General features: G+C 31.6%; 2 protein-coding genes across 2 annotated transcripts in view; both read left to right on the top strand.

Annotated features, from left to right (window-relative positions):
* LOC119687816 (UPF0047 protein YjbQ) overlaps positions 1 to 10,421 on the top strand; it is a 40,880-nt gene extending 30,459 nt beyond the window's left edge. Inside the window, exons 2-4 of the mRNA XM_038102318.1 lie at positions 9,849 to 9,903; positions 9,995 to 10,076; positions 10,193 to 10,421. Of these exons, the coding sequence (XP_037958246.1) occupies positions 9,849 to 9,903; positions 9,995 to 10,076; positions 10,193 to 10,408 (353 nt within the window). The 3' untranslated portion in view covers positions 10,409 to 10,421. The remainder of the gene's footprint in view (positions 1 to 9,848; positions 9,904 to 9,994; positions 10,077 to 10,192) is intronic.
* Positions 10,422 to 10,498: 77 nt separating this feature from the next.
* LOC119687815 (ras guanine nucleotide exchange factor B-like) lies at positions 10,499 to 12,577 on the top strand. The gene has a single exon (XM_038102317.1). It carries the CDS (start codon positions 10,517 to 10,519, stop codon positions 12,440 to 12,442), a length of 1,926 nt encoding a protein of 641 aa, XP_037958245.1. The 5' UTR covers positions 10,499 to 10,516; the 3' UTR covers positions 12,443 to 12,577.
* The last annotated feature ends 1,816 nt before the right edge of the window (positions 12,578 to 14,393 follow it).

Below are 14,393 nucleotides of genomic sequence, written 5' to 3'. Positions count from 1 at the left end.
TCCTTTATGGTATATCATTTATAAGTATAATTACTAAACCGCTTCATATTTTAACAACTGATTTTATTTGTTATTTAAGATAGTAAACGCACTTAGCTTGAAAAATTAAATAAAAATGAAATGTATAAACTAAAAATAATTAAGCAAAGCCGCTGTGAGTGCTGATGCAGCAACGTATGTGGCATCTACCATGAAATACTTGAACAATACAACTTTCACCAGATTTCAGATTTCAGATTGCATTTTCTATTTGAAATTTTGTATATTGTTGTTTTTTTTTTTTTTTTTGTACAACTTATAAAAACATTTTCTCATTTCGTTTAGGAACTGTTGTGACAGTTTGATGCGTAAATGCCAGAAGCAACAACACCACAGCAATAGGAGTTGCATCATTTTAAATTGGATTAGGTGTATGTTCTCACGCAACTTCCTTCCATAAATTCATTCACTCAAAACAAATTCATTACAAATGTATATATGTACATAGCACTTGAATATAAAGTTATACTTCTGTATATGGTATATCTATATATATAGATCTATATATATATCAACATATATAAGAAAAAAATTTTGAATAAAATGCTTTTAAAACTATTTTAAAAAATATTATTATTGAAGATTTTGATTTTTTGGTTTTTAATAATATAAAATTTTCAATAGTATCGTTTTTCCCTTTGATAAGGACATGCATATCGCATCTATTTGCTTTTGCATTATTCAATAAAACTGCTAAATGCACAAATCGAACAATAAAAACGATTCATATTCACTAAATGCAACAAATAAATGTGAAAAAATAGGATATTGTTAAAGAAAATTGTGTTCGTAAAAGAACCTGAAAAGGTTATCTATTTCAAAGATGTAACCCACATTTATACAACAATAGCCTTACTTTTCATAGTCATTTCAGTACGTAGGAAGAAGCGTACGTAGCAAATAGAAAATATAAAAAGAATATTTTTTATTTTTCTTTTCTCAATTCAAATAATATCTCCATCTCAATCGATATACTCGTAAGTAAAATTTTAAAATGTTTTTCAATTCAAATACAACAATAAATATATTTGAAGGATTCTTATAGTAATGAAAAAACAATGAAAAAACAACAAAAATCTTTTAGTTAATTTATTGAAATTTTGGCTGACCATACATCGCTGCTTCAAGTATTGTCAAGTACATATTATCAATGGTCTTAGGAAATATTCGAATTTTTTTAAAGTAGTTTATAAGAATAGGAATGAACGGGGTACTAGCTCCCAACGGAGGAGAGCACTGCGAGCAGATTGATCTTGTGTGATACAAATAGACCCTAACCAAACAGAACACATTCTGCCTTCCGAATGAAGATCATAATATCGGCTGTTGAGGACCTCCTAATGTCAGAAAGGGTGAATAGGTCTCCACCCAGTGATCTCCTCCTGGCCCAGATCAAGACTGGGCAGTAACAGAGAATGTGACAGAAAGTCTTGTCTGCTTCTAAGCAGAGTCGACAATCTATCTCTTCGGACAGACCCATTTTATTAAGGTTTTGACGCAGTCCATGGTGACCCGCTAAATATCCCACCAGCAAACTCAACTCGGTTCTACTGAAGAGGGATACCTTACCGTAACTGTAGGAATGAACCAGCTCCCTATTTATTTATAGTCTGTATTTAATTTGTTTAGACAATAATTAAATGAACAGCCAAATTTCAATAAATTAACTAAAATTGTTTGTTGTTATCTTTTCATACATATTCGAACCCTCATAACTTTTAAATAGTTTCTTTTCGACAAAGACGCATCACTAAATTAGTAATATTTAATGTATTATGTTAGTTACTAAAAAGTTATTAGGTTAGGGGTTCACACGCGTGGATCTGTGACAAATTACATGTAGATTATCTATATACGTTCGTTACTTGCTTTCAAGATTTTTCTTTATCAAATCCTTTATCCTTTTTAGTGGTTGAATTTCAAGAGCTACCCTTAACACTTGATGCAATATACTATTTCGTCTTCTACTATCTCGTCTTCTAGTGATTTAGAGTATTTCTGTGATATATGTTATGTATTCTTAATTCAGCAGTTGTTTATGTATCTTTATGCAATAAAGAATAGTTATGAGCTCACTTCTTCTTTATATATCTATTTTTAAAAAGTCTTATGTGAATTTATAAAATAAAAGTTTAAAAGTTGTTTTTATTTGTATTTTTGTTTATATAGTCAGGACACTGCCCTGGGGAAGAAGTCAAATAAACTTCTATGACTATAGAAAATGATAAAAATAGTAATAAAATCCAATATATAAGCTTTTATTTTTAGATTCATATAAGCGTTCTTAAAAACAAAAATTTTACTAATTAATTTTATATGAGAATTTCGAGATCGTCAAGAAAAGTGATATATGTATTCCTGCTTTAAAAGTTTACCACAATACTTGGATCAATTTATTTTCTTTCAGATTTCTAGCATTCTTTCAGTACCAATTTTGGAGAGTTTCTCATGTTTCAGGAGTTTTTCAAGAATGAATTCCTAATTTTTTCGTTTCGTTTTTCAATGAGGCTGTTGATATCAATTTTCGATAGTCATTTCAAGTCCTCAAAAAGAAGCGGTTTATTTTAGAAACTAAATCCTTGTTTTTTGATAAGTGTGACACTGACTATTTAGTTGTTTTTTCTGTGTCTCTAGGCCAAGGTCGTAAAGATCGTTAGTTAGTGATTTAAATCTTTGCGCGTTCCTGTCTTTTACGTAATGGTTGGCTGTGTTAAAGGAAACAAAAATCCGATTTATCTTTACTACAACGGTGCAGATCGCAAATGATAGTCATTGTCAACGCTGTTTATTTGCTATTATTCGGAAGTTTGAAACTAATTGATTTAGTAAATGTGTCCCAAAAAATACCACTAGTCCATTTATTTCCTAGTATTGTGTCGCTTTATCAATTTGTATGCTCTTTGATTAAGAACAAATATTACTTAGATAATACTCTTATAAGCAAATTAGGTATGCGAATTTTTGAAATTAAATTCTGTGGTGTATTGTTGATGTGCTTTTATATCTGCATAACTATGCAAATATATAATAATGTTGTCCTTAATGTGCCGTCTTTTTGGCATTATAGGTAGTATAGCATAGTTTTTAGCGGTGTTAACTTTTGCCTTAAAAATTGTAGAAAAATGTTCTTATTGAAACAAGTGAATGGAATTTGGGTTTTTGGATGTCGGTATTATTTTGCCCACTTTCAAGTTTTGATACATCAGTCTCTCAAATATACTCTTTGGGACGACCGTATATGGTTGACGTTTTTCACTCACTTTTTGCTTGAAGACAATCAACATATCTTATTTCTAATTTTTCAATTGATCTTCAATCAATTTCTTTGAATTCTTTTCATTTTCAATTATTGTATATCACTGTATGAAACAATAAATTTTAAACAAAAATCTTTCCCTAAATTAATTTCTTACCACGTTTAGATTTATTTTTTTGTTTTTTATTTTATCCACAAAGTAAATGGATTGTGCGACCGGAAAAGGAAAATTAAATTATCTAAAAAATATTTCGAACTAACGGAAAGCACATCAAATTTTGATGTTTGATTGAGTGACACTAAATTGAAAATCTGAAAATTTATCTCATCTACAGCTACCGCTACAGCTACTATAGCTACAGCTACGATGCTATCCATTTTTTATTTGTTTATTTATTTAGTTATTTATTTTTTGCATTTTGTATATATTTATTTGTTAAATAAACGACAAATTTATTGACTTTGGTAGCTTTGGGCACAGCTCCATTTTCCCCCAAATAACAGTCAAAGAACACAATTTAAATGGCTGCTACTTTGCTACTTTAAGCTCTTAATCTGCATATCGTTCACCCTGTAAATTTATTAGAATACCTCTGAAGTTGTACACCCGCGTACACTCGCACACCCATATATATATACACATACGCACACAGAGAAACGCATACGCCGTACGCTTACAGTAGTGGATACGTGCACGTAGTTCTTCGTTCTTCGTACTTCGTACTTCTTCACATCACATATGGGTCACATGAGGTGTGTATGGTTGTGATGTGCCAGGATATTTGACTTTGTATAATGAAAAGCCTCTTTAAAAAACATTACCAGCTATTGTAGTGTCTGCACTGTGTTACACTTAAATTTGTGTTCCGTTTATTTTGGTGTATATATATAATATATCGTATATATATATATATATATATGTATAGATAGATATGTAGATATGCGTTTGGTGTATCGTTTGTGTGTGGGTTATTAGTTATGGTTTGTGTAGATGTTTCGTGTACTGTGCGTGTGGCATATACAATGTCTAGTTAAGTTTTATTTCACTTGATTCCTGGCTAGGCAGTGGCTGTTGCCACCTTTTTGGGTAATATGATAAAATGACATTACTGACGTTTCGAGTTGAAAAATGTGGACGTGGACGGTGAGGCAATTGTGTGGCAAGTGTGGCAAGTGCGGCAAGTGGGGCAAGTGGGGCAAGTGAATATACAAAATACTATATTCTAGGCGGAATATGCATTTCCCAAGTGATGTCGTTTGCCTACTTTTGTGTTATATTGCAGCAAAAATTTAACCATAATTTTTTTCTATTTTTTTTTTTCACTTTCATTCAAATAATTTCTGTTGTGTATATATCGTTTTTTTTTATCTACTTATTTTTATTTTTATTTTTATTTTTATTTTTGTTATTTTATTTATTTATTTTATATTACTTTTTGTGTTTTAATTTTATGTCATTTTATACCACAAACATTACATTTCACACACAATTCATAATGGTGGTCATAATTGTTGGCGGTTTGGTGTTGTGGTGTTTTGTGTTGTGGTGTTTTGTGACGAAATACATAATCAATTTGCAAATGCTTTTATGCTAAATTTAAATGAAATTCTGTCATTGTACTTGAAGTAAACATTTTAAGTATATGTTTTTTTAATTTTTGTATAAATTTTCAATTCAAATGGAAAGACTTTGCTGCGTACCAATGAGTCAACCAACACAATCACAAGGCAACGAACAACGAACAACGAACGTATCCATTTGCATATATTCAAGCAATTGCCAATGACATAATCAGTTAGTAATCTTTTGTACTATTTTGTGTGCATGCATTATGGAGAAGCCAAAAGTACCCGACACCCGACAACTAACACCCGACAAGCGACACCGACACCCAGCTTCGAGCCTTCTAAGCAGTTTCCAAGTTTGTTTCTACTCCAATTTCTACATTAAATATTTAAACAGTAAATAGAAAACATATTGCAACAAAGCATTATATTTGCATAGTTAATACGAGTCAATTCAATATTCACTCGGCCATTGTGTATTAAAACGATTCAATTTACAGTTTAAGCACAAAAAAAACATTAAGTTTTTACTAAGGATTTTAAAAAGGATTTCCATTGTGGTAATTGATTGTGGTAATTGAATTGGTTATATTTCAATTGTGCAGTTCTGTAATCTACAGTTAAACAATTTCATAACCTGCTGCACTAACTTCGTAAGCTCGTTTTTAAATTAAGTTGGTTTCCCCTTTGGGAAAATGACTAAAAATAATCTACAATAACTCAAGAATTTTATTTATTTTAAATTATGATATGTATGTATATAATCTCTCCCACTCCCACTAAATTTATTAAAAAGATAAATGATAATATACGAAAAGAACTTTAAGTCTTTCAGTTCATTTATTTTGGTTCAACATGGCCACCTTTAGCATAAATTATGGCCTTCAAACGATCAAAGAAAGCTAACGCACGCTCTCTGCAAATCACTTTGCGGTAGTTTGTCCGATTTGTCGGCTTAGCGCTTGCCAACCCGAGGACTCGGGCTCTCCAAAGCACAGCAGGCGACATGTTTTTAAACTACTACAATTACTCAAATTTTCTTTTGATGCACTGGTAAAACCCGCCCTAACAATCCTCAAGTCCACTTCTCGACTCTCAGGATGCTGATTTAAGGCCCGTCATCAACTAAAAGACAAATAAATGATATGATTTCTTAGCCTAGTTAAAGCCTAGTGTGGGGTAGAAATAAGCCCCCCAGCCATTATAGAGTAAAAGTGCGTAATAGCACTAACTCAAGAAGAAGAATCAAGAAGTACTGGTAAAACCACATTGTTTTATCTTTATACCAAATAAATGAGTTTTTATTAATTTATTAATTTAATAAATTAGTAAAACTAAATTTCACATTATAATCGTATTTTTGTTTTTTTTTCAAATACAACTATGAACGTATGTATTTGTTTCTGCGACCCTCCGATCTGTACAGTGATTTATATTGACATGCGATCGCAATTGGTCTGGACAATCCTGCTTAGACGATCGATATTTTGATATTATTTAGTGTGAAACTTACTTTTTACAATACCCCAGACCGAGAAATCTAAGGGGTTTATATCAGGTAAACACGGTGGCCACTGTGTTGATCGAATGGAACGCATGGAACGCATGGAACGTCGTTTTTCAGCCATTAGAATGATCTTTCAATAGATTTATAAACAAGAGGACTTTAAAATTATAATTACTTCGAAGTAGAACAAATCTCTGATGGATCGTTTTCAACTGGTTACTATGTTTTTTATTTAAGCAGCTCGGTTAGATCCAATTTGTGTGGTTTGAATACCACTGTATGTCGTAAGATTATCTATTTTAAAACCTTCGTAAAAATTGTTATGTTGAAACTCTCAAAACAAAGATACCGTATTCCACAAGGGAAGATCTCAAGGGAAGAACAGTAGTAAAATTCTTGTTGAATATCAATTAGAACGATCTTTCAATAGATTTATAAACAAGAGGACTTTAAAATTATAATTACTTGGATGTAGAACAAATCTCTGATGGATCGTTTTCAACTGGTTACTATGTTTTTTATTTAAGCAGCTCGGTTAGATCCAATTCGTGTGGTTTAAATACCACTGTATGTCGTAAGATTATCTATTTTAAAACCTTTCGTAAAATTTGTTATGTTGAAACTGTCAAAACAAAGATTCCGTATTCCACAAGGGAAGATCTCAAGGGAAGAACAGTAGTAAAATTCTTGTTGAATATCAATTAGAACGATCTTTCAATAGATTTATAAACAAGAGGACTTTAAAATTATAATTACTTGGATGTAGAACAAATCTCTGATGGATCGTTTTCAACTGGTTACTATGTTTTTTATTTAAGCAGCTCGGTTAGATCCAATTCGTGTGGTTTAAATACCACTGTATGTCGTAAGATTATCTATTTTAAAACCTTTCGTAAAATTTGTTATGTTGAAACTGTCAAAACAAAGATTCCGTATTCCACAAGGGAAGATCTCAAGGGAAGAACAGTAGTAAAATTCTTGTTGAATATCATCATCAACATAGTTTTGTCCGTTTTGTGCTTCTATGATTGTTGAGTTAAGAACCGCTAATTTAATCTATGTTAATTTGATATTTTTGTTTTTAAATAATTTATTTAAAAGGTTTTATGCTCATCATATAAGACCACACATGTTAACATATGCATATATGCATATGTACTCGTATGTATTTGTATTATATGAAATTATTTGAATATATTTGCATGCTATACTAATGGGATTCATTGTACTTGGAAACTTGTTTAAAACATGTAAATTATATCTTTTTTGTGTCTCGTCTCACACAGTGCTTGAGCGATTACTGCATTGTTTACAGAATAAAGATACAATTTTTGCTTTATGTTATATTTTTATTTGGCCATTTACAATTGAAATTGCTGAATTAATTACATTTTAATTATTTCCACCTTTGTTCAACATAGTCCTTTCAACATAGTCCTCCTTTTACTTTTTAGCAAATATTTTTCATATTCTTCGTTAATTTAATGCTGAGAACTGAAATCGTTCACCTCCAACAGCAATTCCTTTAAATGCCCTCATCCATCTGTGAATCCACTTGTTTGTCTAATTTATTTATTTTTCTGCAATATTTTATACTATTTTTAATTTTTTTATTCCCCCAGTTTCAGCTTTCTGGAATTGTACGTGGTCCATAGTGTGTGTACACTGCATAAATAAATATTTCCATTTTACAGCTGCTGTAAATAAAATGTCCTTTGTCAACGAAGCAGCTTTCATCAATGCAATAAAATCATTTAAATTGCTTTATTGTTAATGTCGCTGCTGTTACTATTGTGTTGCTGATGTTGCTGATGTTGCTGATGTTGCTGTTGTTGGTTTACTTGTCAACAACAATCTTTTCATTGCTCAGAGAATGCATCTAGTTTTTATAAAAAGAACGCACTACCGACTTTCAACGGCCAAAACAAAATAATATTTGCGAAATGTATTTATATCCTGTTTGCAGGCGTTCGTCCTGTAATCCTATTTAATTGTTTACGTATTTGCCACACGACATTCAAAGTAAAGTCAAAGAAAATTTCAGGGATAAAGCAAACAAAAAAAAAAAGTGTAAAATCATTTTTAAACGTAAATACTGTATTTTAATTAAATTTTATGATGAATTCAATATTAATTAAAATTTTATTTGTGTGTGTCTCACCATATTATAGTTAATATTCCTTCAAAAAAATATTTTACATATGGCAAATTGACCTTATCAACTCATACAATCACCTACACAAACTGGAACTGCAAATCGAACTGCATGGGTTTCGAACTAGAACAACGGAATTTTAAGTGTAATTGCATCGAATCATGAACTCAACTATTTCGAGTTTGATTTCGACTTTGATTTCGACTTTGAACTTAGTCATTAGTTTAGAGTACTTTAGAAACTTATACATCACACAACTTGAATATAAACTTACTTATTTAAATGATCATTATAACACGTTACCGGGTTGTGGCACTCCTCCCCAGACACTTTTGCTGCGAACGCGCCTTCTTCAGTCTTGTAAATTAAGTGCAATTAGTGCTTCCTGAACTTGTTTACTCATCGGAGGCACGATCTATCTCTATGTCTTCCTCCACCAACTGCCGCTTCAAATAACTTTTTCGCCAGGGTATCATCATCTATTATCCCGATATCCCGGTAGTCGTTGCAAACTCTCAGTTCCCAGTATCATCATTTAGTGATAATGTTTATGCTTCTGCGTCAACAGAAGCACAGGAAGAGCAAACTATAGAGCGCAGGTTTTGTCTATCGATAGAAGACTCTATATCCAAATTTACATACTAAGCCCATAGTAGCACCTAATGACATTAGTAATTCTTCGTCCGATCTTCAGACTGACATTGTTGTTGCTTATTAGAGCGATGCCAAGATAGATAAAATCTTTGACAGTTTCGGAGAAATAGTTTTAGTTATAGTTTTATCTATACGAGGGCTGCCCAGACCAGATCAGATGGCAGGCCAATTTAAATCACTGAATAGGTTGTGGTGCAGCTCCATTTTGCTATGTTCGGAATGTACTGTTCATTACGAAATCTTAGCATACTGCTATACTTAAAAGGCTTCTATAACTTTACATATTTGATTAGGATTCTCAAAACCATAAAGCTGTCTCACACAAACTCCAGCCTTATTAACTCTATGGCTTTGTCCCATTAATGTAGCCGCAATTATGGTATTTATTTCAGGCTAGATTCAGTTTCTTACTTTTGTTTAGTTTGTTCCTCACTTATTGTTTCACTTTTCCTTTCATCTCACATCATTCCCTGTGTATGCCATATAATTCATTCATTTTTTGCCCTGAGATAGATTAGAACAACAAATAGATGTTATACTATAACGATGTCAATACGTTAAATCAATCATTTACATATTAAATATTAAATTAACTATTTAATTAAAAACATATTTGTATTTCGTGTGGAAGTTTAAAAAATATATAACGTATTTCTTTTTTTTTTTTGTAGTTCTTCACACATCAGCGAGTTTAGCGTTAAATGAAAGTTGGGATCCAGATGTAAGGTAAGTAACACATTTCATATTCCATTGATGTTTACTATAAATTTTTATTTTGTATTTACTTGTTATATTCAAATATATAAAATATGTTTAGAGACGATATGGAAATGATGTTAAATAAAATAGTTCCCGAAGGCTTACCCTACAGGCATTCATGCGAAGGACCCGACGATATGGTATGAGTTTATGATTTTAATACACTTAAATATAAAAAAAATATTATTTTTTTTTTAATATAATCAAATAAACATATTTTTTATTTTATTATATATTATTTTATTTATATACGCAGCCAGCGCATGTGAAAGCCTGCTTTCTCGGTAGTTCATTGACAATCCCTATAACCGATGGTAAATTATCGCTTGGCACATGGCAAGGTGTTTGGCTATGCGAGCATCGTGATCAGGCGGGCTCACGTAAATTGGTTATAACATTATCTGGGTGTCCGCGTGAAACGGTACGTAGTCCGTTGTCGCCTGTATCACCAATTGCATCAACATCCAGTTAGGGAAGGCCTCGCTCCGCCCGCGATAGTCGGTAATCGCGGGGGAGCGACAATAATGGCATCATTTCGTCGAGGAAATTAATTTTTAATAGAAATTTAGCTAATACCAAAATGAATACAACAATAACAACCGCAACAGCAACTGTAACAACAAGAACAACAACAACAACAACCAGTGCTAAAATAAGTGCAAACAATACGAATAATATGGATAATACCAATATGAGTAGTAGTAAAAAATTATTACTTAAAAATCAATTACATTTAAATTTGAATGTAATTGAACATTCAAGTGTTGATAATGATGATAGTAGTAAAAGACATGTAGCAATAGGAGCAAAAGGAGTAACAGTAGCAGAAGCAGGTTTAGGAACAGCAGTTAAAGTGAAAAAAGGCGGTAGTAATGTAGAAACCGTCACAACAGTGCCTCAACAACATCTTTATAAAAAACCAAAAAATATCGAAGCGTCTACGTCTACATTAGCAACTACAGTGAAAACAGCAATAAAAACAACATCAGTACCAGTAGCAGTACCAGTACCAGTACCATTATCATCAACAGCAGTAACATCAGCAGCAGTAGTAGCAACAACAACAATAACAACTTCAACATCATCGTCATTGTTAAATTCATCGCCAACGGCATTAGCTAAATTCAATCGAATTATCGATAGTACAGTGCCGGTTACAAATTGTTATCAATATGTGTCCAGCAAAAGAAATGTTGCGCCACCAATGTTGAATAGCCAATTACAACAACGTTTAGCGCTGGCCGCCTATCCAACCGACATTGTATCGACTGATTCGTATAGTGATAAAATTATTTCCACAATACCTACTCATGTAAGTCGTCAATCAGCCACAGCAACAGCAACAGCAACAGCAACAGTAGCAGAAAAAGTAGAAGAAATTTCAACTTCAGCAGCTACGACGGTAAAGACTGTAACGACTACAACAAAACCAATAACAACAACAACATTAAACGACGATAATCAAATGAAACGAAATGATGTGCATTATTTGTTGAAACAATTAAATAGTTTTAGTGATATCGAAGAAATAGAAATTGTTGATATAAAGCAAAGACAGCAAGAGCAAGAGCAAGAGCAACAGCAACAGCAACAAACGCAACAGCACCAACAAATGCCGCAACAATATTCTTATAATATTGGCGGCGTGGTTGGCACAATCGCCGATAAACCACATTCACCTACAGCAACATCACTTGTGATAATATCGCCCTCATCATTATCCCATAAGGGCATAAGACGCTATGCATCACTGCATCATCAGCAGCATCTGCAAGATTTTCTTGTCGATAGTGGTGCTGATAATGCAGAGCAACAGCAACAATATTTGTTGCAACAATTTGATGATTATATTTTTCAATCCTGCCATTATTTGGAAACGAATTATTTTGCCGCCAACTATCGCACTGCCATGGTCGAGAGCAGCTCACATGAGTTTAGGCCCTCGACAACAACCGGCACCTCAGCAACATCGGAATCATCGGCACAATCGCTCGATTTGCACGATGATGCTGAGCCGCCAAGTGTTATTTATAAAGCGACGCCATCGCTGCCACCGTCAACATTGCCGCCGCTAACAGCAACAACCACAATGTTACGTTACGAAACGCAAACACGACTCACAAGCAGCGGTGTGCAAACTGAATTAACTGCCAGTAGTCCATTATCAACATCGGCCGTGTTCAATGCATCGCTAGCTAAGAGTAGCAGTAGTTCAGGCTGTTCTGAAGAGCAGCGACGACGTGCACCATTTTTCAAATGTTGCTACACACCAATTGATCGTTGGCGTGAAAAGCGTAATGCAGCTAATATAGCTGCTGCTGCGGAACGTCAAAGACAACGACAACGTACTGATAACACTGCTAGTGGCGGTGGTGGTGGTAGTGGCAGTGGCAGTGGCAATGCTAATATAGGTGTCGACGTCGGTGTCGGTGTCGGTACAAGTCGAGGCAGTGCAACTGGTGCTAGTCGTCAGCAACACGTGCGAAAAAATGGTCATGCAGTTTGACATATGCATTGGTTATATTATAAATATCAAACCACGCAACATCTTATATGCCTAACAACATGTTGCAACACTAACAATTACATACTAACTAACAGTAATAATATACTCGTATCTAGCAATTTTTTATATAAATATATATATGTATTGTATATTGTATATATATATATATATATATGCATATATATATATAACTAAAAAATACTACAATTATTTTTCTTATAAGCACTTTTTGCAATATCAACACGAATTGCCGCTGTCACTTTGCGAATATCAACAATATTTTCCATTTCAATAAATAATTTAATAATTTTCTTCTTTTTATATAAATTCTATGCGGAATATTTAAAATATATGTTATTTTGTTAATTTTGATTTCAACTTAACAAAACTAAAAGAGTTATAATTATAAAAATATCATTGTATGCAATAATTCATATATGTATCGACAAAAACTGATGGTAAAATACATACATATATCATATGTTAGAATAAGAGCTCAAAACTATATTGAAGCTTCTATTGCCAGCATTTATTCATGTCTTGTTTAAAATAATTTTATATCTTTACATCCATTTATATGCTTTAGCAATATTTCTTTCGAAATATATTGTTTTTTAATTGCTTTTTATTAATATTTTTTATTTCATATAATTGACAAATTAATTACTTTTATATTTTTATTTTTATATAAATATATGTTAAATATATTTTTTTTTTATATATAAAATATAAACAAACTAAATATTTTTTGTGTTTATTTATTTTATTATGTTTTGTTTAATTTCGATATTTTTCTATTCACACTTATTTAATTATGCATTAATCAAATTTCAAATGACTAGTTCTAATAATGCATATAACAGTTGTGGTTTTCTAGAATCTAGATCAATGGTTATACTAAAGTTTCTCTATTCTTAGCGTCAGTGAGGAATTAAAAAATTTTTTTTTTTGTGAAATTATCAATCACTTTTGTGAGTAAAGTAAAGTTTTAGAAACAGATATAGAAAACACACTTACATAGAGCTATCTCACGATGAGACTTAGAAAAAATCGGAATTTGTATGAATTTTTTACTTTTTAGTAACCACCATTCTGATTATTTTAACATAAAATTCTAATTATATATAAAAAAATTTATTTGTAGTTACAAATTATTTATTTAAAACTCTGTTTTACGATCAGTCCTATATTATATTGATATTCTATACCTCTCTCTATGAAAGTGTTAAAGTTGTAAAAATATGTGTATTTCTCTAGTTCCCAGTTTGCAACTAAACAGATTTGATAGTGTCAATAATCATTACAATTACACCATAAGCAAACTCATATTTTGTGAAATCCGTAAATTTTAAATATATTATATATTAAAATTGATAATCTTTATTCAGAAATTTTTTTCTTGATAGAATATTGTTTATTAACTTGAAATTATTCTCAGTAATTTTTTCCACAAATATAAAAAAATTTGGGAACTAGAGAGGGGTTATTAGATCTCACAAAATTCTGTGTGTCATTATACCTTCCAATAACAATCCATACGTTTGTAAATTTAAACGAAATAATTAATATTTAATTATTTTTAAACATTTTGAATAATTTTGTTTCTTAAAATTAATGGTACTATAACGGTGTTCTAATATGATAAAATGGCAATATTATAATATGTTAAATACTTCATTCTGAACAACTTTAATCGAACCACATCAAAAAAAAAGTGTTCCATCGAATGTATCAAAATCCTTAAGAACAATATTTAGCGAAAAAAAAAATATTAGCTGGAACTACTTTTGACAAGAGATTTAGCAGAGAGTTTGAGAATATCCTTATTATTTTAAACTCTACTATTTACAAAATAAAAACATTATAGATCTTTATAAGCAATGGCGCATACAAGGCAGGTTTTTGAGTTTCAACTCTCGGTTCACTAAAATGATATGGGTCATTTTACATT

This window comes from Teleopsis dalmanni, chromosome X (genome assembly GCF_002237135.1).
Source record: "Teleopsis dalmanni isolate 2A chromosome X, ASM223713v2, whole genome shotgun sequence".
Taxonomy (NCBI): domain Eukaryota; kingdom Metazoa; phylum Arthropoda; class Insecta; order Diptera; family Diopsidae; genus Teleopsis; species Teleopsis dalmanni.
The sequence above is the reverse complement of the archived record's forward strand: the minus strand, read 5'-3'. Positions and strand labels throughout refer to the sequence as shown.